The sequence below is a fragment of the Gossypium raimondii genome, chromosome 11, assembly GCF_025698545.1.
Source record: "Gossypium raimondii isolate GPD5lz chromosome 11, ASM2569854v1, whole genome shotgun sequence".
In the NCBI taxonomy this organism is placed as follows: domain Eukaryota; kingdom Viridiplantae; phylum Streptophyta; class Magnoliopsida; order Malvales; family Malvaceae; genus Gossypium; species Gossypium raimondii.
The window spans coordinates 58,489,352-58,514,702 of record NC_068575.1 but is presented as its reverse complement, the minus strand read 5'-3'; the positions used below and the strand labels follow the sequence as shown (position 1 = coordinate 58,514,702).

Sequence of the window (25,351 nt, the reverse complement as noted above, 5' to 3'; positions counted from 1 at the left end):
TTTTCTCCTTTTGATGGATCACCTCTTAAGTTAGCAAATGAAAGGCTTTCTCTAAATAAGTGTGCTTTTGTCTCTTACCAGGTTGATATCATTGTATTGTCTCATTCTCCAAACAACGTTATATATTTCTTTTCATTGATTTCCAATCAAAAGTTGTTGCTTTATTTTTAATATCCTTTAGAGGTTGTGAATAATCTTATACTTTTCTTCTATTTTTTTCAATAGGCATTGTTTATATCTCTCATTGTAATCGTTACTTTTATGTCGAATAAAAAAACAATGAATTAAAGTCTCATTCATAAATATAAAGACATAGATGGTTGAGTGACTATAAATTACTTTGTTAATATGGAAAACTAAGAATAAGAAAATTTTCATCCCTATTTACTCGGTGGTGCAATATATTATTTTTCAAATCAAAATTTGATTTATTTTAGAGTAGTAAAATTTGTCATGAAATGCATTTTAGTTAACTTTGGCTTTGCAATGGTTTATTGATATTTGAATAGAGTTATTGGCATTGTATTATTTATCAATGATGCAAAGGGTTTGTGAGGAAAATAAAAATAATGATTCGAATTAAAGTGTTTGGATAATTTATAAAATATAAGTTTTAAAATTACAATTATCTGAATTTATAATTAAATTTGAATTCAAGATTTTATTTAATATACAATTAATTTTAAAATTTATTATATAAAATAAATATTTTATATTTAGAATGGTATAAATAATTTAAAAGTTATTTAAAATTTATTGTTTTTAAAAATATTTATGATTTTTAAAATTTTTCAAATAATATTCAAAATCATAAAACAAAGTTTATTTTGTTAAAATAAATCTAAAATTTTGAAACCAAAATTAATATAAAAATTGAAAATCAAACTAAACTAAAACTATTTACAATAGTAAATTCAAAAATCTAAAAATTCCATCAAACCAGATAAATATCACTCATAATTATACTTATTAATGCATACTAGTTTTAATGTAAAATAAAATGATACTAATAACACATTTTATCAATCATGGTATCGAATCATATTGGACATAACGGATTGTGTCAATCTATATTGATTAATACTTGTGCGTGTTGATTTATCTTTTTCTACGAGATTTTGTTTTCTCAAACCAAATTTTAAAGTTTTTTATTAATAATTTTATTTTTCATATTTTATTCTAAAATGGTCCATAAAAAAGATGTCGGAATATTTAATTTTATAATTTTAAATTTTATATTTTCACCTTAGCATATTCTATACATAAATAATTGAATCATATTTACATGTATGCATAGTTTTATTTTGCTAAAATCAATTTTAATTAAAAATATTTAAAAATATCAATTAAATTGAAATACATTGATATTAACTAAATTATAGCACGTACACAAGATGAATAAAGAAAATATAATAAATTTATAAAAAATGAATATAAAAATTATTATGGCTTTACGTTTGACACCATTGCCATTCGGGATCGGCTCGCTTCTTCTAGAAATTTACCTCCTATTTTCTAATACGCGGGAAAGGCCTCTTTTAAAACTTCCATTGCCAAGACTAAAATAAAAAAAAAATAAACAAAATCCAAAACCCTCCCACATCCGAATGTCGGGCACAATCAAGGTTCTGAACGTGGCGGAGAAGCCGTCGGTGGCGAAGTCAGTGTCGGGATTCCTCTCAAGGAACCAAGCCCTACGTGTGCGCGATGGCCGCTCCCGGTATAACAGGATATTTGAGTTTAATTACTCGATTCGTGGCCAACCCTGTCATATGCTCTTCACCTCTGTCACTGGCCACTTAATGGAGCTCGAATTCGAGGACCGCTTCCGCAAGTGGCACTCCTGTGACCCACTCGATCTCTACCACGCCCCGGTTCGCAAATTCGTTCCTGAGGTTTCCCTCTTTTCTTACATTTTTACCTTTTTCCTCAGTGATGTACTGTATTTCTTTCTCAAATTATGATAAAAGAAAAACAAGTAAATTGTAAATAGCGAAATCACATTACAACAAAAATGATGCATTATTTAAAATGTAGGATCTATATTTGATGCATTGTCGGTGTATAAATATATACACTAACAGTGAATTATGTTATGCCGTCTTTTAAGTTAGAATTTTAATTATCTGTATTTTCTTTTATGAGTTTTTAACACGATGTCAACTTGTGGTTTTCTGTCACTGTATAGATTTATAGACTGCACAAGCCTTATTTCGAAATGACTGATATAAGTGATAAGTAGAATCATGCGTTGTGCTATTAAGAAAAGTTAATGTTTTAGTTTTAACTAGCAGGTCAGGGAAATGTTGAAGTGCTAATCTGATTTATTCTTTAAAAAGGGGCAATGAAAGTGGTCAACAATGAAAATCTGACTCCCGCCTAGTCTTTGCATTTGAGAATTTCCGTAATTTGTTTTGTATAGTGTGCTAAATGTTTATATGCTGGATTTCACTTTTATTGGACTTTTGATGATTTAGGATAAGCTGGATATTAAGAGGACGTTGGAGGAGGAAGCTAGGAGGTGTCAATGGTTGGTTCTCTGGCTTGATTGTGACAGAGAAGGTGAAAACATTGCATTTGAGGTTATCAACGTTTGCAGAGCTGTGAATCGTCATCTTACAATACGAAGGGCTCGATTCTCCGCATTGATTGACAGGTTCTTAAAGCCTAATGCTTTTGTTCTTTTTCTTTTGTTGTTTTCTTTGGCTTAGATTTAAGGTGGTCTGATGTTGGAAATGCCAGGGAAATCCATCATGCTATGCAGAATCTTATTGATCCAAATCCATGGTTTTCTGATGCTGTAGATGCTAGGCAGGCAAGTAACTCCCCTTATTGTGGTTGAAATGTAAAATTCTTAATTGATTGATACACAATTGATTTACAAGTTTCTGCATAATTTTGATTATTAGGAAGGAAGGTCATTTTATGACCTATTCATGTGTTTACTAAATTTTGTATAGAAAATTTGTTTAACTATATTATCTCATATTGGGGTTTGTTGTCATCTTCTGTTTAAGTTAAGCCACTCATCAATAAGTTTATGTTGGATGTTTAACATGAAATCTAGTTATTTGTTTCCTAAGTGGTTATTTTATGTGTTTTACATTGCCTCGTATTAGTTGCTTAAATGGTAGGCCTCTTTGTTGCTGTTTTTACATTGGGACTAATGTGAGGGGGAGTGCTGAGCTATGTTGCTCTGGCACTTCATTTTTCTTGAAGGTCCTGTGTTCGACATATGTATCCGACAGCTATTCGGATATGTGTATTGGGGATATGATTCTCCTAACACATGTAAGTCTTTGAAAAAATTGAACACTCACAACCGAGTCTGAGCACCATAGATGCTGAGTAGCGTTGTTTTGCGTCAGTTAAGTTTGGGGAGAACTAAAGTTAGATCTCCATATTTTCCCAATTGGTTTTACAATGAATGTTTAAGAACATTCTATCTTCATATTACTTCTGTCTTTGTTAGTATTTATCCAGCTAATATCTGCAAAGGAAAAAGTTAATGTTTATAAGTTTATCAGGAAATAGACCTGCGAATTGGTGCTTCCTTCACCAGATTTCAGACTATGCTGTTGAGAGATAAATTTGTTATCGATTCTGCTACAGATGACAGAAATCTTGTTCTAAGTTATGGTCCTTGTCAGGTACAGTGAGAAATTTTCTTGTGAATGGCGACCTCATAATGTATACGTTTTTTATAGTTGTCTTATATCTTTTAACAATTTAGTTCCCGACGCTCGGCTTTGTTGTGGAACGGTATTGGGAAGTACAGTCACATGAGCCTGAAGAATTTTGGACAATCAACTGTTCTCACAGATCAGATGAAGGTGTTGCCACCTTCAATTGGATGTAAGCTGGAAAGCTTTCTGTATATGTAAAATTCTAAGTTTATTTCCCTTCATTCAAGGTAGTTGTAAGGATACAGTTAATAGCATTCTGAATTTGCAGGCGTGGTCATCTTTTTGATTACACCTGTGCAGTTATAGTTTATGAAATGTGTGTTCAAGAGCCAACTGCTACTGTGAGTTGTACTAAACCAAGTATTTGAGAACAATTTCAACTCTTGATCTTAGAGAAAACTCTTACTGAATGATAGTAGTTTCCGTTATCACTTGTCTTATAGGTCACAAAAGTTCAACACAAGGAAAAGCTTAAGTATCCTCCATATCCTTTGAATACCATTGAGCTTGAAAAGCGTGCTTCACGGTATTTCCGTATGAGTTCTGAACACACTATGAAGGTGAGCCACTGGAAACATACATGTTTTAATTTGGTTTTACCGTGCCTTTTGTGCACCAACTAGAAATGAGAGGTTAATTTGATAGGCTTGCTAAAACAATTCTTTCAAATCTGCATGTTTGTATATATTTTTATATATTAGGTTGCAAGCAAATTTTTTTTTCTTTTTTAGTTGTTTTAATTGATATATGCCTATCTTATGATTTTCTTATATCTAGCATTAACTATTAAAATTTTTCGATACCAATCATAAAAAATACTACCTGTGAAAACTGTCCTTGAATTACTATAATTAATGGTGGAGATAATCATATGTTGGTTAATTAACAAGGCTTAATTCACTTTGTTACTTTCATTTTTATTGTTTATAGGTGGCAGAGGAACTATACCAAGCTGGTTTTATCAGTTATCCTCGTACAGAGACTGATTGCTTTTCAAGCAGGACTGATTTGCATGTTGGTAACTGTTTCCTCTTCACAAGATTCTTTTGTCTCAAGTTGTGTTAGTAATTTACAGTTGAAATAAAATCTTTTGGTAGGTCTCTTGGTGAACTTTAACAGTTAAAATTTTCAATATGGTTGGGTCTCTTTTTCAACTTGGATTATTTATATTTTTTCTCCTTTTTCAAATGGATTTTACACATTAAAATTTAGAAGCTGTTCCCTTTCTTCTATATAACTGGTTATACATAATCTTATGCTGATTCATGGAGCTGATTTGTAGGGATCATAGAACTGATTTGTAGGGATTTGTTTTTTGATTTCTTTCCTTTCTCTATCCTCTGCAACATGTATAAATTCTTCACTTCTGAGATAAATAGGACACAAGTATTCTTCACTTGACTTCAATTTCTAAAATAGCGTTATGATCTTTCTGAAGTTCATCTCTCACACACTTGTGCATATGTACCTAAATTGCTACTATAATTTGAGTCTTGAGTACTATAAAGAAGAGATATTAGTAAGAATACAGATACGAATTATCAATCTTATATGTGTAAATAAGAATAATTAAGTTAAAGACTTGTAATAATTAATTGAGAACTATGAGAAAAGCTACCCGAAGAGAAAATCTGTTGAGTGAGATGGATATACAGGAATAGAAATGTTTATGTAATAGGAGGAAAATTTAGAAAGTTTGTGCTGCTTCTCTTTCATGTTTCAAGAGCAGAATCTCAGATTGAGGGTAATGGTTGTGAAATTTAAGCTTGTCTTCGCTAGGTTTGGTGAGTGATGGCTGGACAGTTATAAGATTTGAAGCATCGGTAGGTTCAATTAGAACAGAACTTGTATGCTATTTTCCAGGTGATTGCATTTCTGTTATTCACAAGAATTTCTCAACGATATTTGTCTTTTCAACTAACTGATAATAAGAAAAAAAAAAAAAAACCTAGAGTTGGAGATTCAAAATATTTTTATCAAATATTTGGGCAATAAGTTTTATGGCTCTGTTACTTTCTTTTATGGACTTGTTTAGTTATTCTGATTGAAGATTCCATTCCTAGCACATTTAAGTCACTTTCTTATTTGTTTCTTGGTAGTTAAAACTCATTTTCTTGAACTTAAATCTCATAGTGGTGCCCTGCAGGATTTTGGAGGTGTTTTGGTTCTCTCTTTCTAATATATATATGCAATTCCATGTTACATTTACAGTTCCTTCTTAACTAGTTACCAAACTTCTAAAGCCAAACCAAGACGATTCTTAACTTTTCATTCCCTTTATCATTCTGATGTCTAGTTAACATTCAACTTTTGTGAAAAAGGCAGTGGATTTATGATTGGGATCATCACCTTAATAAATAAAAATGTCTGAGGATGCTTGCTCCTCCATAAAAATCTAAAAAAAAGTTTCTTTTTTATATTACCATTTCATATTGCCTTTTTGCTTTCTTAGAATAATGTTTCTTCAGGTAACATATATTTATGATCCCTTGTCATTTATTACCTGCAAAAGTTGTTTGAATTCAATGAAATTATTACTCACTCAAGGTTCTATTTTATGCAGGCAATTGTGCAAGAACAACAGGGGCATCCTGATTGGGGTTCTTATGCACAGAGATTATTAGACCCTGAGACAGGACTCTGGAGAAACCCTGGCAGTGGTGGACATGATGACAAGGCTCATCCACCCATTCACCCAACAAAATTTTCTACTGGGGAACATGGTTGGAGTCAAGACCACCGTGTAAGCAAGTGTATTATGGCTAATAATAATTACTGTCTTGTCAGTTTCTTTTTGAAAATTTAATTCCTCCTTTTTCCCATTGCATCACAGACATTATACGAACTGGTTGTCCGCCATTTCTTGGCTTGTGTTTCACAACCAGCTGTAGGGGCTGAAACCACAGTTGAAATTGATATTGCGGGTGAATTATTTTCTGCCTCAGGAAGAGTAATATTAGAGGCAAGTATTTTCATAGCATTCCCATATTTTCTTTTTATTTTAACTTGAGATTTTCTCATGAATTAAGAAGCATTGGAGTGTTCAGCATTTGTTTGTTTATTTATTTTATTAATTTGGTAGCTAACCATTATATCACCTGCGACAAGACTTGTGATATTTGGAATGATTACAAACATAGGAATTAAAAAAAAGTCAGGCTTCTGTTGTTTCCTTGTATGAGCATTCAGTATATCTCAATGGTCCAAGAGATGCCATTCCTGTTTGAGCTGCAAGTTGCATAAGGAAACTTGTAACTGAAAGTTGTTTTTGATTTCTGTTGACAACAAGTTGCCGTTTAGAACATTAAGGTTGGACAAGATTTTGGTCAACTCTATCTTTCATTCAATTAAATAGAATTTCTGAAACCAAGCAGCTTACAATGTCAATCCTGTTTGAACTGGAAATGGCTGATGGAAATTTGTGACTGGAAAGTAGTTTCTCATTTTCTGTATGATGTCAAGTTGCCATTTTGTTTAGGTTGGACAAGTTTATGGTAAAACCTTACGTCTTCTGAGTTCATTAACATAAATTTCAGAAGTCATGTCAGTAGCAAATAGAATATAGCTTCTCTTGGAATAAGATAAAAGATTAATACCTTTTATTAAGCTCTGATGAGCCAATCAGCAATGTACACTATGACAAAGACATTAAAACCTCCTTAGCTTTTCTTGTCCGCAATAGTTTTTTTTGAGATGTAATACAATATTGAAACTGCTTCATTTAACTGCATGAATGATTTGTGGTTGCTGGTTGGCTAGGTATCTTTTGTCTATAGGTGGTGTTGTAGCTTTTCTAATGCTTCATGACGTCTTTAGATTTGTTAACCATCTTGAGTTTTGACTAGGTTGCTTTTCTATTTTGACCAGAGAAACTACTTAGATGTTTACCGGTATGAATCATGGGGAGGTTCAATGATTCCAACCTACACTGTTGGACAGCAGGTTTTTCATTGTTTCTATACAAATGATTTCAAGCTTTTCAATTGGAAGTTAAATTGTTTGATAAAACGTTGCAAGTTGATTGTTGTTTATTGTGCTCCTGTAAATTGATATGCTCTTCTTCCATGTTGGGTTGCCTCTCTGATTGCCATTTTTGCCAACTATTTGATAGCTTGTCAGCCTAATTGGGGACTATTACTAGTAAAAGGATTAAATTGTTGGCTGAGAAGTTTGTGATGCGGATTTTATTAATAAAATTACTTGATCCTGCCCTTGGCACATATAGATTTTTTTTTCCCTCTTTTTGGTGATTAACCAATGACTCAAAATAACAATCTTAAAAGACTATAATTTCTTAATTTCGGGTTAGCAAAAGGGAAAGAAATGAAATAAAAGATGTTTTTAGTTCAATTGTGTAGATGGAATAACTTTTTGTGGAAGAGGCTGAGTGCATGTAGGTAAATGTTTGTATTTCCAAACAAGATGGTCATGTTGATTTTTAATGTTTCAACATCCATCTAGTACTTTATTTATTGATTTTCATTTCTCTCTTATTGATGGCTGAGAGACATTCAACTCTTAGATTTTATGACTTCCATGATTTATCATACAAGTTTGATTTTATAATAGACTTAAGCATCCACATTGCTCTCTTGAATTTTGAGGCCAGAATTGTTTTTAGTCTTCAATTTCTTGTGATGTTTCAGTTTGTCCCGGCATCACTGACTTTAGACACAGGAGTCACTAGACCACCACCCCTTTTGAGTGAAGCTGATTTACTAAGTTGTATGGACAAGGTGAGAAGTCCGAAGTGCTTTTGTCTGACCAAGTTAATTATGGTTTCAATGGTTTTTCAGAGAGTAATTATTTTGAATTTTGAAACTTTTTCCACTCTTCTGCATTGCAAGGCGGGAATTGGTACTGATGCAACAATGCATGATCACATTAAAAAGCTGCTAGATCGATTTTATGCAACAAAGGACTCAAATACTCGTTTCTCGCCCACCAATCTTGTAATCTATTTTTCTTTTCTTTTTTTTCTCACTTTAGCTTTTTATCATATACTATTTACTTTTGAATATTCTGTGTTACCGCTTTTGCTTTGCTTATGAGCTAGGGGAGAAGTTGGATTAATGTGAGAGTACAATCAAGATTTTAGATTTGTGAGAATAGGAGTTTTAAAATAGCTTTTTCCTCTAAAATCCAGTCGACACAAGGCTATCTTGAACAAAAACATAGTAATTTTTAAATAATCTTTTTGTGCATCTATTAATGTTAGAGAATTACAAAACTTTATTAATATCTGTAAGTAGGTACTTATGTTTGTATGCCTATGAATGCATATATGTGCACAGCAATGCATGTATAAATGCCATGCACTAAAATGAAGAGAAAATAGTATCTAATTGTGTTCTATTTTAGAATTTTAATATTTTGTTCATAAAGAAAACAGTATCCATTTTTTATTGTGGAATAGTTTTGAAGTAAATAACAATAGTAAATAGATAAGGTGTTGAGGAAGACTCAAAACAGTAGCTTAGAATAGGTCTGCCATCAGGACCCCAAAACCTCCTTTGCTGTTGCCAAAAGTGTGCAGGTAACCTGAGTTCATCAATGGATTCCATAATGTGGGCATCACCATTGAGTCTTCCTCAACATGCAGCAAACTTTAGATCATCTTTTGTGATCTTGTTCCAAAAAGATGACTCAGTTTGTTCGTCCTTTTTATCAAGGTTCAAACAAATTGTTACCGCTTTACATAGTTGTTCCCATTAAGATTTGAGACGTAAACCAGGTTAACTATGCTGCTTCTCTCCTATTGCAATGTTGATGACTTCATTTGTTGTTGTCAGATTTAAGAGCTGCTTATTGTAGATTCAGAGACCTAAGACCTGATTAGAAGATAAATCTGTGCTCAAGAAGACATGATTCAGAGTCCTGGAGAAAATGACAAAGCAGGCCTAAAAAATGAAACCTTTTTTCTAGATAACTTTCTATTCAGCATTGCAGGCTGCAATTTTACGCAGATTCCCAGAGAGCATTCAGTTCTGGTTCCATGCAAAATATGGGAAAATCACTCTTGTATATTAACTAAAATATATAGGAAAAAAAGTAGGCTATAAAAGGGACTCCTCTAAGAGTCTAAGGAACTACCCTACTTACCTAACATTCTCTTATTTCCTTATTTTTTCCCAATAAAAAATAAAATGTGTTTCTTACTAAGTTGTAATAGTAGTTTTATGACAGAAGTTGATTGGTACTGACTATGAGACTTTTGTAATCTCAGGGTGAAGCACTGGTTATGGGATATGATGACATGGGGTAAGTAGGATTTATTTTATTTTTTTGAGAAGCCAGTTTACTTAAATTAAAGTGTTAAGGACAATATACACAATCTTAATTCTTATTTCACTTGTTGAAAGGTTAATTGGTTTAATGTCAAGTTTATAAGTGGCATGACATATCTGAAATAGTAATGAAGGTGCATTGTTTATATTTATTTCTGTTGTACTTTTTTACAGTTTCATTTGTCAAAATAGTGATATTAGGCTATAGTAAACTTCAGGGCTATTCTAGAATATATTTCATTTGGAGAAGTCTACTATTTAGTTGAGGCATTTGAATTTATAGGAAGTCTACTAAAAGAGACACATTTCTCAACACAAGTTTTTCCAACTTCAAAATATGGTGATTATGAGAGGCAATTAGGATTTAGGGGGTTAAAACTGGTTATGGGATATGATGACATGGGGTAAGTAGGATTTATTTTATTTTTTTGAGAAGCCAGTTTACTTAAATTAAAGTGTTAAGGACAATATACACAATCTTAATTCTTATTTCACTTGTTGAAAGGTTAATTGGTTTAATGTCAAGTTTATAAGTGGCATGACATATCTGAAATAGTAATGAAGGTGCATTGTTTATATTTATTTCTGTTGTACTTTTTTACAGTTTCATTTGTCAAAATAGTGATATTAGGCTATAGTAAACTTCAGGGCTATTCTAGAATATATTTCATTTGGAGAAGTCTACTATTTAGTTGAGGCATTTGAATTTATAGGAAGTCTACTAAAAGAGACACATTTCTCAACACAAGTTTTTCCAACTTCAAAATATGGTGATTATGAGAGGCAATTAGGATTTAGGGGGTTAAAACATATTGAAAAGTGATGCATATTTCCTTCCTTTTGCTGTCTTTCTGAACACTACTTCAATGGAGTAATTGGTCCTGTAAGACTATGACTATAAATCAAACAGAACAATTGGTGAGCAACTCTTGTGAATGGGTTTGGTTTCTCTTCATGTGATAATCTAAACAAATAGTTTTGAACAAAATTTAAGAGCTCATTTAATAAACAATCTGGTCTTGAACAAAATGTGTTCAATTCTTTATGTTTATGAACAAACTCGCTCATAATTGATGCAAAACTCGTTTATAACTTGTTTATTGTTTGACAATAAAAAACATTATATTTTATTGATTTTTGTTCTTTATTACTATATTTATTTATGCTTTCAATTTCTAATTGTTCCTAACATGTTCAGTATGTTCACAAACATGCTCATTTAATTTAAACAGACATGAATATGAGCTCAAACACCATGCTTGAATTATTAGTGAACATGAGTTAGTCTCTAACAGTAAAAATGAAGGAATTATCATGGACAGAGTCAAATTCATTCAGGATCTGCCCGTTCGAAGCCTTAATTAACTAGAAAACAATTCCTCGTGCTAACCTGTTGCAAACATGTGTAGAAATTGTTTCAAGAATTAGATACTACTTGTTTTTGTTCTCTAAATCACTCACATGAGTTCCTATATATTTTTCCTCCTATCATATGAAAACTGAATCGTTTAACCTTGCAAAGTTGTATGGATGAGGATGGACATGCTAAGTTGCACTGCTGTTTATGTTTTTGAAAGATGACCTTCCAAAAGCCTCTATTATGTGATTGTTTTGGTTGGTAGCCGTATTACCTGAAGTCACTAAGTATTTGCTTTTGCGGTAGTGCTTTTGCGGTAGTTTTTATTGGGCTCATGGAAGTGGTTGTATCGTAAACAATATCGTCTTCCATCCTCTTACCTATTTTTGTTTGTCATTCATTATGGATATCTAGGTATGAACTCTGGAAACCAAATCTCAGGTCGATGATGGAGTTTGACATGAAAGAAGTTAGTGTAGGCAATAAGAGTAAAGATGAAGTTTTGGCAACTTGCTTGCAGCAGATGAAAGCTTGCTTCTTTGATGTAAGTTACTTGCAATTTGTGGGATTATCTTTTCGGATACTATCCCACCTGACATATACTGTTGATGATACATTGCTATCAAGTTCTAACACCTGAATGACAGATGATGAAATTGATACATGGAACAAAACATTACTTGATGATACATGGAACACAACATTACTTGATCCATGATGCCTAAATTGATGCATTATTTGGAATTAAAAGAAAAACTGGCATTTATTAAACGCAAATTTGGATGAGGCAATTTTGATGCCTGTTTTGGGTTCTTTAATGCAAATATTAGTTATCCTGTGAGTAGTCTGGACTCTGGTGGGACTTATGCAATAAATGTGCCTGATTTGCCAGGGAGAAGATAAAGTGCCTGTGGAGTTAGTGCTACCTATTAAATTTTCAACAGATTTGCTTAATTAATACTGTGATTGGTTGATGTGTTCATATGCACTTTGATTGAGGTTATGTTTTTTACAAGCTGAGTATGGTATGCAGGCTAGGTTGAACAAAGTGAAACTATTAGAAGCTATGGCGGTTTTCTTTGAGAGGTACTATTTAATACCCCATATTGTAACAGAAAATATTGGATTGTTATGATGTGATGTTAACTGCTTCTGCAGATCAAATCGAGCTGTTGGGGGTGACAACTATGCAGCTGGAGAGGTGGTTAGGCAGTGTGATCTTTGCCAAGAATCTTCTATGGTGCTGAAGAAAAACCGTGTATGGATGACACTGATTCAATTTCTCTTTTTAATTTCAGAAATTCTGTTTTATATTATCTTGGTGCTTGCTTTTTTGTCGCATTTCTGATCTCCTGCACTATTCTTCTTTCTTGCTTGTAATTATCTCAAATGAAGTCATCTATTCTTTCCCTTTTCAGTATTCTTGATGTAACTTCTCTTATGCATAATATGAAGATTTGGTGGTTGATTAGATCTCTGCTTGAGCTTTTCTGTAAGCGAGGGCGTCAATATAACTTCATGGTGGATGACGTTCTCAAGGGTCATCATCTTTTGTCATGCAAATGGATTTCTATGTTTTGATTATTTATTTCCTCTAGTTTGCAGACAGCAGTATGTCTGTTGTCAGGCAAAGCTTGAATTGTTTCTATGTCATTAATTTTGTTGTCTAATAATGTAGTGATTGTGCAACAAGTAACATAGATGTCCTAAAGGCTAGATTTAGGATAGGCTCAGGCTTTGAATTCTATGGTATTGAAATGAAGGAAATATTAAATCTTTGGAATAGGAGTTGGCCCCTATACGTTGTTGGGCTGTGTGGTTATTATGAAGGGTACTGATCAACAAAAGTGAGAATAATTGATAATTCGTAACATGACAGATGTTTCATGAATTTCACTGGAGAGAAAAGATTCATGTTCTATAGCCAAAATCTGGCCTAGGCATCCTAAAACGTAAACCTTTTCTTATTTTATACTTAATTTTTATGGTTCTTTATGATTATCCTGCCCATTAATTTTTATGTTGCATTATGATTACCCTGCCCATCAATTTTTTTCATGATTTTCCCTTACTCTGTGCAATGTTTAATATTATTTTATAGTATTTTTGGCAAATAGTTGAGGTATTCATTTTGTTATTAACCACTGTACTTTTCAACAGGATGGCAATTTCATGGTTGGATGCTCAGGTTTTCCACAGGTCAGTCCTGGATTTATTTGTTTGTTGAAAATATGATTCAACAAAAAGCTAAAATAACTGGCTGGTGCATTTCAAAAAAAAAAAGAAGTGTTTATTGAAACTTGATCCTGATAGATGTGGATTTGAAAGGCTAATGTAACACCTTCTGTGAACTCTCATCAGTGTAGGAATGCTATTTGGCTCCCTGGATCGATACTGGAAGCTGCAGTAACCAGTAATATTTGCAGCTCCTGCAATCCAGGTATGTACTTGGGATCGTATCTTCAAGTTTAGCTAGCAGTGATTGTATATGCAGACCTGGATTAGATTGTTCAGGATCACTGAATATTTAGGAAAACTATTCAGTGCAATGCATAATTATAGGGTGAGGGGCTGAGGGCTATAAGCTAGATGCGACACTCCGAAGTTCTATTAATGGTTCTATGGCAGAGTTCAGCTTCACTGCCATACTGGTAGTTTTAAAAGCATAGTATAATGTAGAGCAATTCTTAAACAGATTGTACTTGTTTTATATCACATGTGCCACCTTATTTAAAGTGCTCATTGACGTGCATTGTATTCTTCATGCTTCTTAACAGGCTGCACTTTTGCCTTTTTTGATAGGTCCCGTTTATTTGATTCAATTTAAGTTTCGCCAAATTGAAATACCACCCGGCTTCAATGCTAATCATCTCGGTAAGGATATAGGTCCCATGACACGTAGGGTCTTTTCGTCAAATTTGAAAATGACCAAGTTAAATTGGTCCTCTTTTTTAATATTTCATGAATTGAACTTATCCTTCTTATGACTTATTTTCTCGTATATCTTCTTTATGCAGTGCTATTGTCCCATTATTTTCCCCGTTGTCCTATTCTAATGAAATTTTCTTCTTATGGTAAATATTTTATATACCATCAGTAAAATTTTAGATTCTACATGCAAGATTGAAAAGATGACATATTTCATTTTTCATATCTTTAAATTTTTTCTTTTTTTTTTACTATAACCTACAACCATATGCCTCATTTTCAATCTTACTTGTGGAATCCAAAATTTCATTGACAGCTTATGGAATAATTTTCCTTTTCTTATCCCTTTATATAGAAATGTTTATATAAATTTATTGCTTTTGAGAAACCTCCTTTCGTTTGTTAATCATATATGCATGTGCATGCGCCTTAAATAACTAAAATATTCTTTCAAAAATTCCACATTTGCACATAGAAATATCACACTTTTCTTGACAAATTTTCAAATATGTGAACCTTTTGTCTTAAAGTTCTCAATGATTTTTTTATCTCCAGTTTTAAATCAATGGTAAATGTTGAAAAATGAGCAATTCTTTTTTCATATATTTTATTCAAAGAACATGCACTGGTTATATAGGGGATGCAAACGACCTAAAAGGAAATAATCACCTATAGCTAGCCTAAGAATGGCTAGTCACATCACATGGTGTCAGGGTCAAGTTTGGTTGGGTTTGGTGAGTTTTTTGGATTTTTCTTGGCTTTTCCATAATAACTTCTGGTTTTTGAAAATTTTTTGACAAAATAAGTTTGTTTTATGATTTTGGATATTATTTGATAAATTTTCAAAGTCTTTCATAAGTATTTTAAAAAAAATTAAATTTTCAAGTAAATAAAAAAATCAATAACTTTGGCATAGTATTTTTTGAAAAATAATTGTTATATATAGTTTTTACGTCATTTTCATTATTTTAAATATAAATATTTATTTTCACATCATAAACAAATCAAAATTAATTATAAATGAAATAAAAAATAGAAATCGGTTTGGTTTGAGTAACCACAGTTTTTTAAATTGTATTGAAAAAATTGTTTAAACCCACGATTTGAATCGGTTTTCAATTTCTTGGTTTCATTGAGACACTAGTTTACAGGCAGATGACAAAGCAAATAAATGATTTTTCAATATTTTGTCTCATGTTTACATCTCTTTGGTCAAAATATTAGCTAACTCCTCTCCGTTATAAATAAAAGGATTTTAAATTTGGCCACTCTATTTTTTCCTTGATGAAGGGTCTGTTAACTTCATCATGTTTTGTCATATCATGCTTAATAGGATTATGAGCTATGTTCATAGCAGCTTCATTATCTCATTAAAGCTTCATTGTATTACTTTTAACTCGTAACTCTTCTAGCAATGTTATTAACCAAATATGCTCACAATCCCTCGTCATTCTACTAAACTCAGCCTTAGCAATAGATATAGTTGCCACTGTTTATTTCTTTGGATAGACCGTATAATCCTTTTTTATTTATCTATTAAGATTAAATGTGAGTTTTTAAAATTTCTAAAATAAAAAAGTTATAACATTTTAAAAAACAGTAGGAATCCATTTTACTTGGATTTGCTTCTTTTACACCTTAAGAGAAAAGCATCCTAGATGCGAAAAGCCCTTGGGGTGCCTCATCAAGAGGCCTTGCTTGTAGGCTCTTAAGGAGGTAACTTACTCTGCATGGTGCCTTAGCGCCTAGGCACGTGCTTTGGCAACAGTAGGCTAGGTTACCCCCAATTTAACAAATGTTGGATTTGCTTTATCTCCACTTGAAATGATCAATTTGTTTTAGGTTGGATACTCCTCTAAAAGTTAACAAGCATAAATGAAATTGTTTATACTTTGAACTTCACTGTCTTCTGCTATAGGACACTTTTAGATTCTCAATATAGATTTATTTCTTGTTCTTTACCTTGTATAGATAATCAACACTCAGCATGTCTCCATTTAATCAACAACTTGTGCATAAACATGTATACTTACAAGGATCTGACCGATGTTCATATCTAAAGCTGCTGCCTTGTAGTGAGTGACTGAAGAGTTTCTTGTCTACCTGCTCAGGTTGCATTGGCGGTTGTGACGATACTCTTAGACAACTGATTGAGATATGTGGAACAGGTTCTCGCATGTCAGGTCTGTATACTTGTTTACCTGTAGTAATCATGTAGCTGTTCAAAAAGGAAGAGTAACACTTGATTTATGGATCTTCTGGTGTTTACCAAAATAATGAAATCATAACACTTATTATTGGCATCATCTGTTTATGTAATTCCCAGGAACCGATCACAGTTTATTCTTAGCCAGTTTAAGAATTTTTTTAATTGACATTTAATTAATATTCTGTTAAGGTGTTATCAGATTTGTGCTGAATCTTTTACTTGCATTATATTGAATCTTGTCCTTGCAATTGATAATGCCCTATCCACTTTTTGTGCTTAGAATTTTAAGTGTCTATATGCATATACTCAAAAACGAAGGTAGGAATATGAATATAAGTTGGTATTAGCATATCTTGCTCTAGTGGAAGATAAAGATTAGGATTTTTGTAATTTTGTTTAATGTGTAATTCAGCACGAGGTAGAGGACCCACTACAACATCCAGCAATGGCCAGAGAAGTAGCAACAGACACAATAGTTGCATACACTGTCAGCAAACAGGCCATTCTTCAAATGATTGCCCTTCACAGTTTTCACGTTCTCGAAATTCTCAGTCTCATACTAACTCAGAAAATGGTATGGAAGAAAGATTTATTTCTTTTTATGAATTTAACATTCATGAGAAGAACAAGTGTTGTTGCTTGATCAAAGTATAGTTAAATTTACACTTGCAGTAGGCTTGAGTATAATACTTTGCACAAATTGCATATTGTGGTTAAGCATCGCATTTTGGATGTGGTAACAGTTGACTCAAGCTGAACAACCTTACTTGACTAGATAGAAAATTGGCATCTAGGACATAGGCATCACGTTTTGAACCCAAAAACAAACTTGAAAGAAGCTGAAACTTGAAATAGACATCTGTAAAACCCAATCACAAACTTAAGTTATATTCTATAGGCATAGCATAGTTTTCCTTTCATTGTTGTTTGTGATGCAGGTGCTGGCATCTAGGACATAGGCAGGCATGCTCTGTGTCGAGAATAGCATAATTTACCATCATCTCCACTTGGACCTTCATTGGCTGCTTAAGTTTTCATTTCCGATTCTGAATCCTCTACACGGAACTGAAATGGTCTTTTTTTGTTTCTCTTTTTGAAAGTAAACTGGTCTATTTTTTATGATGCTTGCATTTTTGCAGGGGACCCTTCAGTGTCCTGTAGCACATGTGGAATGCCATGTGTTTTACGAACTGCTAATACAGCAAATAACAGGGGAAGAAAGTTCTACTCATGTCCATCACAAGAATGCAACTTCTTTATGTAAGTAAAAATAAGCTCAAGAGAATGTTCTCCTCTAACTACTGGTTCCCTTTGTAATTTTTGATAGTTCAATTCAGCAGCACTAAGTAAAAATAAGCTCAAGAGAATGTTCTCCTCTAACTACTGGTTCCCTTTGTAATTTTTGATAGTTCAATTCAGCAGCACTCCTCAGGATTCAAAGAATTAAACTTGCGTTAGTGCTTTTCAAATACATCTGATAAGTGATGACAACAATTTTCACTGATTTTGGATCGAAAAGTAACTTTTTTTAACATGTTATAACTTAAATAATGTTGCTCTGAAATGCATTTATAGTGCCAATAGGGCAAATGAGACAGGCAGTGATTAATAGTTTCATTTGGAAATAAGATACACAAAAGATGTATCTGATCTAATTCTTGTGTAATGTTCATGCCTTAAAAAAAGATGTCGTTATGTTACATGCTTCATCGAATGGCTGGTTTACTCAATCATCAAACCATGTTCATGCAGATGGGAGGATGGCGTCAGTAATGGTAATGGTGGAAGAAGCATTCCTTCCACCAATTGCTCAGCATCCAATTCTGGCAGGAGAGGTGGCCGTGGTCAATCTGGTCGCAATAGATCACATGCTGCTGACACGACTTTTGTGTCAGCAACCGGGGATCCTGTATCCAACAGGTGTTATGTTTGTGGTGATCCATCACACTTTGCTAATGTCTGCCCTAATCGTGGCATGTAATGCCCTTCCAAATGGTATTTCTCATTCATACCTTGATTCTCTGTTTGGTTTCTTTTCTTCATTCTATGAGCTCACAATGCAATCCTTACCCATAAATTGTGGAGCTTCTTCATACAACTGATTGGTGATTAGATGATTTTGTAAGAAATGTGGTAAAAGGGAATTATGTGACATGCTCCCTCATTTTTTTTGGTACCAAAACTTGATAAAAAATGTGCTTTGATACCTTCTTTATTTTGTCAAATAGGAAGTTAAATGGTTTGGCTCTGATGGAAGTTAAAGAAATGGAGACGGCGAATCGGAACTCCAAAAGCAACATCCTATGTTACCTGTAAGATTCACATGTGCAGACCAGAACCGATCTCAACTTTTTTTTCTCTAACCAAACCTGCTTCTATCTTAGTTTAGATTTTAAAATTGTATTATCTGAACCATTGATATAATGTTAATAGATATCTACGAATATTCATATAAAATTTATAAGTTTTGCAATATATCATAGGTATACTCAAATGCAGTGGAGTTTTCGACAAGATAAGTTTTGCAATATATTTATAATTTATTAAGGTTTTTATTCATTGACATCAAATGTTTTCCAAGTACGATGAGCGAAAAGTTTAAGTTCATCATTTGTGAAAGTAGACATTCTCTTTGTTAACAAAATATCTTTACTGTCGAAAACAGGATCAATTTCTGCGGAATGTTGATGTTATCAGATTAGTGGCTATGGAATTCTACTATTTCTGACAGAATTAGTGGCTAGTTTAGCTACACATTATTTGGTTCTAGATATGCGTTTACAGCATATTTTACAAGAAATCCTATTGTTGCTGAAACTTGCATTTTTGTGTAATGTCTCAACTTACAAGCTTAATTCTCGTAAATTTAAAACAGTATTCTGTAAAGGGTTATTTTGATTGGGAATGTAAACCTTGGAAATTAGTAAAACGGAGTGTTTGTAGAAAAATGGTGGGGGACGATTGAAGAGAACAAGTGCGGGGGGGAATATATTGTTAGGTAGAGGTTAGTTAAGTTCAAATGAATGTGATATAAACCATATATGTATATTAAGGTTGTTAGGTAGAGGTTACACAATGTTTTGACAAAAAAGTGTTGTTACATGCTTAGGTGGAATTGTATTTTTAACACTTGTCCAAACCACCTGACTCCAAAACAAGTATAATCCAAGGTCTATTTTTCTATCATTTTTTATTTTCTAAATCCCTTTTATATATTACTTTGATTCTCATATCATTCCCTATCTTTGAGATTCAAATAATTGAGAGCAGAAGCGGACTGTAACCGTGGCCTTAAGCGCGTTTGGTCCCCAAAATTTTGGGAAATTTTCATTTTTTTTCTAGAAAATTTTAATTAGGCTACTTAAATTTTTGAAAATTTTACTAGCTCTCTCAAAACTTAATCTTAAGATCTGCCACAACTTAATTTCTTAATTTTTTAATAAAAAGCCTTAATAAGTCAATTTTTATTCAAGCTTAATATTTTTTTTCTAATGTAGTACATGTATTAAGCAAAAGTATATATTTTGATATTCAAATATCGTAGTGTTAATTTTTAAAATTTAATTTAAGTTTTAGGTTTATTTTTATGATTGTAATTTTTCATGTTTTATGGTTAATTTAATAAAATTAATTACAATTAAGATTTTTATTAATCAATCTTTAAATTTAAATTAAATATTAAAAATTAATACCATTATATTCAAATATTAAATGTAAGTATCACATTAAAAATATTAAATGTAAGTACCAAATTCAGATATTAAGTGGAAAAAAACCCACTCATATTATAGGGAATGTTAAAATCTAAAAGTTTTAACGTCTCCTTTTCACTTATGTCCCCCAAAAGAGTTCTCTTTTACACATAAAGGACCTAGTTAGTTGTCTTTAAATGGTTATTTATTTTGGCCAAATGTCTTTAAAAAGTTGGGAATATTTAATAAACAAAACCTTTTAACCGTTTGATCAATATTATTCATTAAACATGGTCTGATACTAATATATTTTACATTATTATATTTTAAATAATATAAAATGTTAACAAAATAACAAAATAAAACCAGAGTTTTGTTGCAACTAGCAAGTAAAACTCATAAATTAAATTTAGGGTTGAATTAAATTATCTTATACAATCAATTATTTATATTATCATTCCCAGTAATCTCTTAATCTACTAAGAACAGCATTTATATTATTAATTTAAGTTCAATCCATTCCTACCCAATTATCAAAAATATTATTTATATTATTAAATATCATAAAATGAGTGCTGACATGAAAGGAAACTGAGGATTTTGGCAATCAGAAATAGAGCCCTATTTCTCATTCTAAAAGACTTTACAAGGAAGTTTCAAGAAATTACCCTACTTTATTTATTATTTTAATTGAATAAATATGCTTTCTTTACTTTATAAACCCTTTATACCTTAACTCCTTTTATTTTATTCCTCAAAGCTGTTTCATTGTTTGACTTGTTTCTTCCATTTTTCTTTTCTTTTTTTAAAGGAATTATTTATTTTTATATATTGGTCAGATAACGTGTTCATGGTTTAGAATGATTCCAAAGAACATACCACTGTGCAAACAATCCTCCCCCATCTAAGAGGAAAGGAAGCAAAGAACCTATTGGCATTGGCAACACTACACCAGAAGAACAAAACCTCTTTATTAATAATCGGAAATACCATTGAATGGGAAATTTCAAGAACCAAGCAATTCTCCTGCATTGTTTATATTACCTACAAGAAAAGCACCCTTTGGTAGATTCTCGACATTAAATACCAGATATGTTTCGTTAATCAATTCAAGGCCCTATATATAAACATACAAAAAAAAAGGCCGAAACCAGAATAAAACTAATAGTCTTAGTCTCGTTTCTTTCTGCCATTTTTTTTATAACGAATAGCCCAAGTGAAAGTTCCTCACAATCATTTGTCATTCAAAGAGGGGAAGCTCAAAACAGTGATCAATGAGAAAAGGGCAAGTGAATGTGTTCTTTTTGTTACTGTTTTTGAGTCTCTCTTCAGCTTCTGATCAGAAATGGAGGAAAGCAATGATGTCAGCTTACAACGGTTCTTCTTCTTCTTCTTCCATGATGATGAATAGAGTTGGGTCCTCCATCCTGTTCCCAATTCATGGAAATGTGTATCCAACAGGGTAAGTTCAGCAAATTACTTTCTGGGTCAAAATAGGCTCTTCTGCAAAGTTCTTTTATAAATCATGTGTATTGGGAATCTAATATGGAATCTATAGATACATTAAAGTGTGTACTTTTCCTTTGAATGTTGTTCATCTGGAACAGGGTCTATGAATATAGGGGATTTTATGTCTGTCTCTGACTTTATTTTTTGGGTTCTTTTTTTTTCTTTTTTAAATTTCTTGAACGAAGTTTTTAAATTTGTATGCTCACAAATTTCTGTAAATGTGAATGAAATCATGGAGTTCACTGTTGTTCTCTGTTTGTAGGTACTATAATGTTACCATCAATATAGGTCACCCTCCCAAGCCTTACTTTCTTGATCTTGATACTGGAAGCGACCTCACATGGCTCCAATGCAACGCTCCATGCGTCCATTGTATTGAGGTGAAATTATTAGTATATAATATCTTGAATATATATATGTACGCATACATATATATACTTTCCTTATCGTTAATGACAGTACTGCCAAATTCTTTGTTGTTTGTAGTATGTATGGAGCTTTTCTTTTAATTGATATGAACTTGCTGATTCTCAATCACCTCGAGTCCTGATGGATTCATGATGAGATAACCAGCAAACTGACTAATTAGTCCAATTATTTGCAGCAGATGTCACATACTACAAAATTCTAGCCTAATTTCTTATTCTAATCTTATAGGGTTCTTGCTTCAATGCTGTGTCATCCACACTCTTATCAGTTTTATATTTTTTCCTTGTTAAATCTGCTGGTTTCCAGGATTGTTGTAGAAGCTCCGAATTTCCTTATTAAATATTGTTATCACTGTCTTTGCAGGCACCTCACCCGCTTTACCAACCCAGCAATGACCTAGTTGCCTGTAGACATCCGCTATGTGCAGCATTGCATCCGCCTGACTACAAATGTGAAAGTCCAGACCAGTGTGACTATGAGGTTGAGTATGCAGATGGTGGTTCATCCCTTGGAGTCCTTGTGCGAGACGTGTTTTCTTTAAACTATACAAATGGAGTTCGACTCAGTCCTCGTTTGGCCCTCGGGTTTGTACATTTGTCAAAAATTATATTCGATATCAGTAGTAATATTCCTTTCAAGTTCATTGATCTTGCAAGCTGCCCCTGGCACCATCCCATGTTATATAAGCAAAGGTCATTTATCATTTCCAAGCGCTTATTTGGGAAAGAAATTTGGAGCAGAGAGGGAGAGGGTGTTGTCATGAAGAAATCCCAATGATACATATCAGGAAATTAAAAATGAATCTGTTTGAATCTGCATTAGACCTTATTTCTCAACTTCCTTAGTTTTTACATAACATCTACCATATAAGGAAGCTTTTTGATACTGCCGATCGAGTATTAGCTCGATTGGCATAGATATTATTGCCAATGCAGGAGGACGTGGGTCCGAGTATGCTGAAGTGTGTTTATCCCCCTATTTAAGGGTCAGGATGAGTTATGGGTAGTTCTAAGCATGGTATAAAAAGAAAAAAAGAAAAAAAGAAGAAGCTTTTTTACTCCAATAGGTGCATTTAATTGTTTCTCAGTGCATTTAGCAGAATAAGTCTACTAGCAGATCTCATCCTCTGATAAGTTGTCTCTCAATACATCCTTAAACATTATGCCTTTCGGTTTCCTTGTCTGCAGATGTGGCTATGATCAAATTCCGGGCACATCTTACCATCCCTTGGATGGAATACTTGGCCTTGGAAGAGGAAAATCTAGCATTGTGTCACAACTTCAGAGCCAGGGTTTGGTGCGGAATGTCGTAGGCCACTGTTTAAGCGGAAGAGGTGGCGGATTTCTTTTCTTCGGGGATGGTCTCTATGATTCTTCACATGTGACTTGGACATCAATGTCACAGGAGTTTACGTAATTAAGCGTTCATCTTCGCTCCCAATGGTTAAAACTTGATTATAACTGATTGCTTCTAAGACCTGATAACAAATCTTCTGCTTGGCTTTCATGGCAGAAAATACTATTCCCCGGGAAGTGCAGAACTACACTTCGGTGGGAAAGCTACCGGTATTAAAAATCTCATCGTAATTTTTGACAGTGGGAGCTCTTACACTTACCTTAATTCTCAGGCTTATCAAGCATTAACATTGTTGGTAAGTTCAAGGCCAATTTCAGAATATCTTCCAAGTCTTAATTTTGTTACTTAGAATCCAAGAATGATGTTTTTCATGCAAGTTCACACTTACATGTATAGTTGAAAAAAGAACTAAGCGGACGGTCGCTAAAGGAAGCCCCGGAGGACCAGACACTCCCACTATGTTGGAAAGGTCGAAAGCCTTTCAGAAGTGTGCACGATGCCAAGAAATACTTCAAGACCTCACTGGCTTTGGCCTTTGCAAATAGTGGCAGAAGAAAAACCCAGTTTGAATTACACCCTGAAGCTTACCTTATAATATCAGTGAGCACTAAACATACACACACACACACACACATATGTGTGTGTATATGTTTTATTTATATCTTTTTGTTGTTCATACTGAAACACTTAATGTTTTGACAGAACAAGGGAAATGTTTGCTTGGGAATTCTAAATGGAACACAAGTGGGGCTGCAAAATTTGAATGTCATTGGAGGTAAAGACTTAATGTTCCAGTTTACTGTTTTAATTGAATCGGTCTGCGGTTTTTTATTCTTAGTGATATAACCTTCTCCTTTTCTGTTTGGTGATTTGAACAGACATATCAATGCAAGACAGAATGGTGGTTTATGACAATGAGAAACAAGTGATAGGATGGAGCCCTGCAAATTGTGATCATCTTCCTAGGTTCAAATCTGCTTATTATATGTGAACAACATATGATACCTTCAATCTTAGGTAGTGTTATGCAGAAGATTACCCACAAACCATGAATGTGTCTACTTTGTATATATATTTGTATGGTTATACGTCTAATTTATTTTCTTAATATATATAATAACCAAAAGAAAGAATGTGTAGTATTCTGATTTCAATAAAAAATGTCTATTATTGAGAGCAAATAATCATAAAAAATAAAATAAGGCAGTAATATGAAGTGTAACATCTTAGTGTACATACAAATATCTTAGTCCAAAATATGATAGAAAATTTGAAATCAAATCATATTTATTTATCAGAAATGGGATTACTCTCTCTAGAAATTCTTAATTTGGATTCAAATTATTTGTTTGGATATCCAATACAAAAATAGATTTGGATTTGAGGAAATTCAATTTCAATTTTATAAGAGATAAATTTAATGGTAAAAAGAATTATTTGGTTCTCTCAATCTTGATATTGAGCAAATTAATTTTTTATAAAAAAATTTAATGTAATTTAATCTTGTCAATTTCAAAATTGAGCAACTAAAGATTAGTCACGGCGTTAATATTTTTCATCAATTGTACATTTTTTTTATTAGCACAATAGCAAATTGAACACTTCGTTAATGGGTGGCCGTGCGTCCACGTACATTGTGCTCCCTTAAGGAGTTATCTCTCATGAATCGTACATAACTCTTGACAAAAGCAAAAGACAAAACCCTAACACAACCCAAAAATAATACCACTTATTGAGGGGCCGACGAGATACCCAACATATGACACTTTGAAAACTTTCCGCAAAAAATATCGGCCCACTTTAACGTATATTAGTATAATGTTAATGTCTGTTTTAAATTTTTAAAGTGATTTAAATTCAAATCTAAAAACATGGTTTTAAAAACATTTTGCATTGAT

At 32.8% G+C, this 25,351-nt stretch overlaps 2 protein-coding genes across 3 annotated transcripts; both read left to right on the top strand.

Annotated features, from left to right (window-relative positions):
- Nucleotides 1-1,534: 1,534 nt before the first annotated feature.
- On the top strand, nt 1,535-18,961 carry LOC105802337 (DNA topoisomerase 3-alpha). Of its 2 annotated transcripts, XM_012633915.2 has the most exons (26): nt 1,535-1,895; nt 2,478-2,656; nt 2,743-2,815; nt 3,528-3,650; nt 3,734-3,855; nt 3,955-4,027; nt 4,130-4,246; nt 4,617-4,700; nt 6,250-6,429; nt 6,520-6,648; nt 7,554-7,628; nt 8,333-8,422; nt 8,534-8,638; nt 9,913-9,947; nt 11,745-11,874; nt 12,364-12,416; nt 12,489-12,588; nt 13,491-13,529; nt 13,692-13,770; nt 14,133-14,204; nt 14,348-14,404; nt 16,370-16,441; nt 16,880-17,041; nt 17,607-17,727; nt 18,220-18,462; nt 18,696-18,961. In XM_012633915.2, the coding sequence occupies exons 1-25, from the start codon at nt 1,608-1,610 to the stop codon at nt 18,446-18,448; spliced, it is 2,787 nt and encodes a 928-aa protein (XP_012489369.1). In that variant the 5' UTR covers nt 1,535-1,607; the 3' UTR covers nt 18,449-18,462; nt 18,696-18,961. The 2 variants fall into 2 exon arrangements, with proteins under 2 accessions (XP_012489369.1, XP_012489371.1); XM_012633917.2 differs by lacking the exon at nt 14,348-14,404 and having other exon boundaries at nt 1,536-1,895.
- A 1,967-nt stretch (nt 18,962-20,928) lies between these two features.
- LOC105802338 (aspartic proteinase Asp1) lies at nt 20,929-24,675 on the top strand. The gene is made up of 8 exons (XM_012633918.2): nt 20,929-21,621; nt 21,931-22,048; nt 22,461-22,681; nt 23,285-23,509; nt 23,610-23,748; nt 23,850-24,053; nt 24,156-24,228; nt 24,332-24,675. The coding sequence occupies exons 1-8, from the start codon at nt 21,434-21,436 to the stop codon at nt 24,442-24,444; spliced, it is 1,281 nt and encodes a 426-aa protein (XP_012489372.1). The 5' UTR covers nt 20,929-21,433; the 3' UTR covers nt 24,445-24,675.
- Nucleotides 24,676-25,351: the final 676 nt, after the last annotated feature.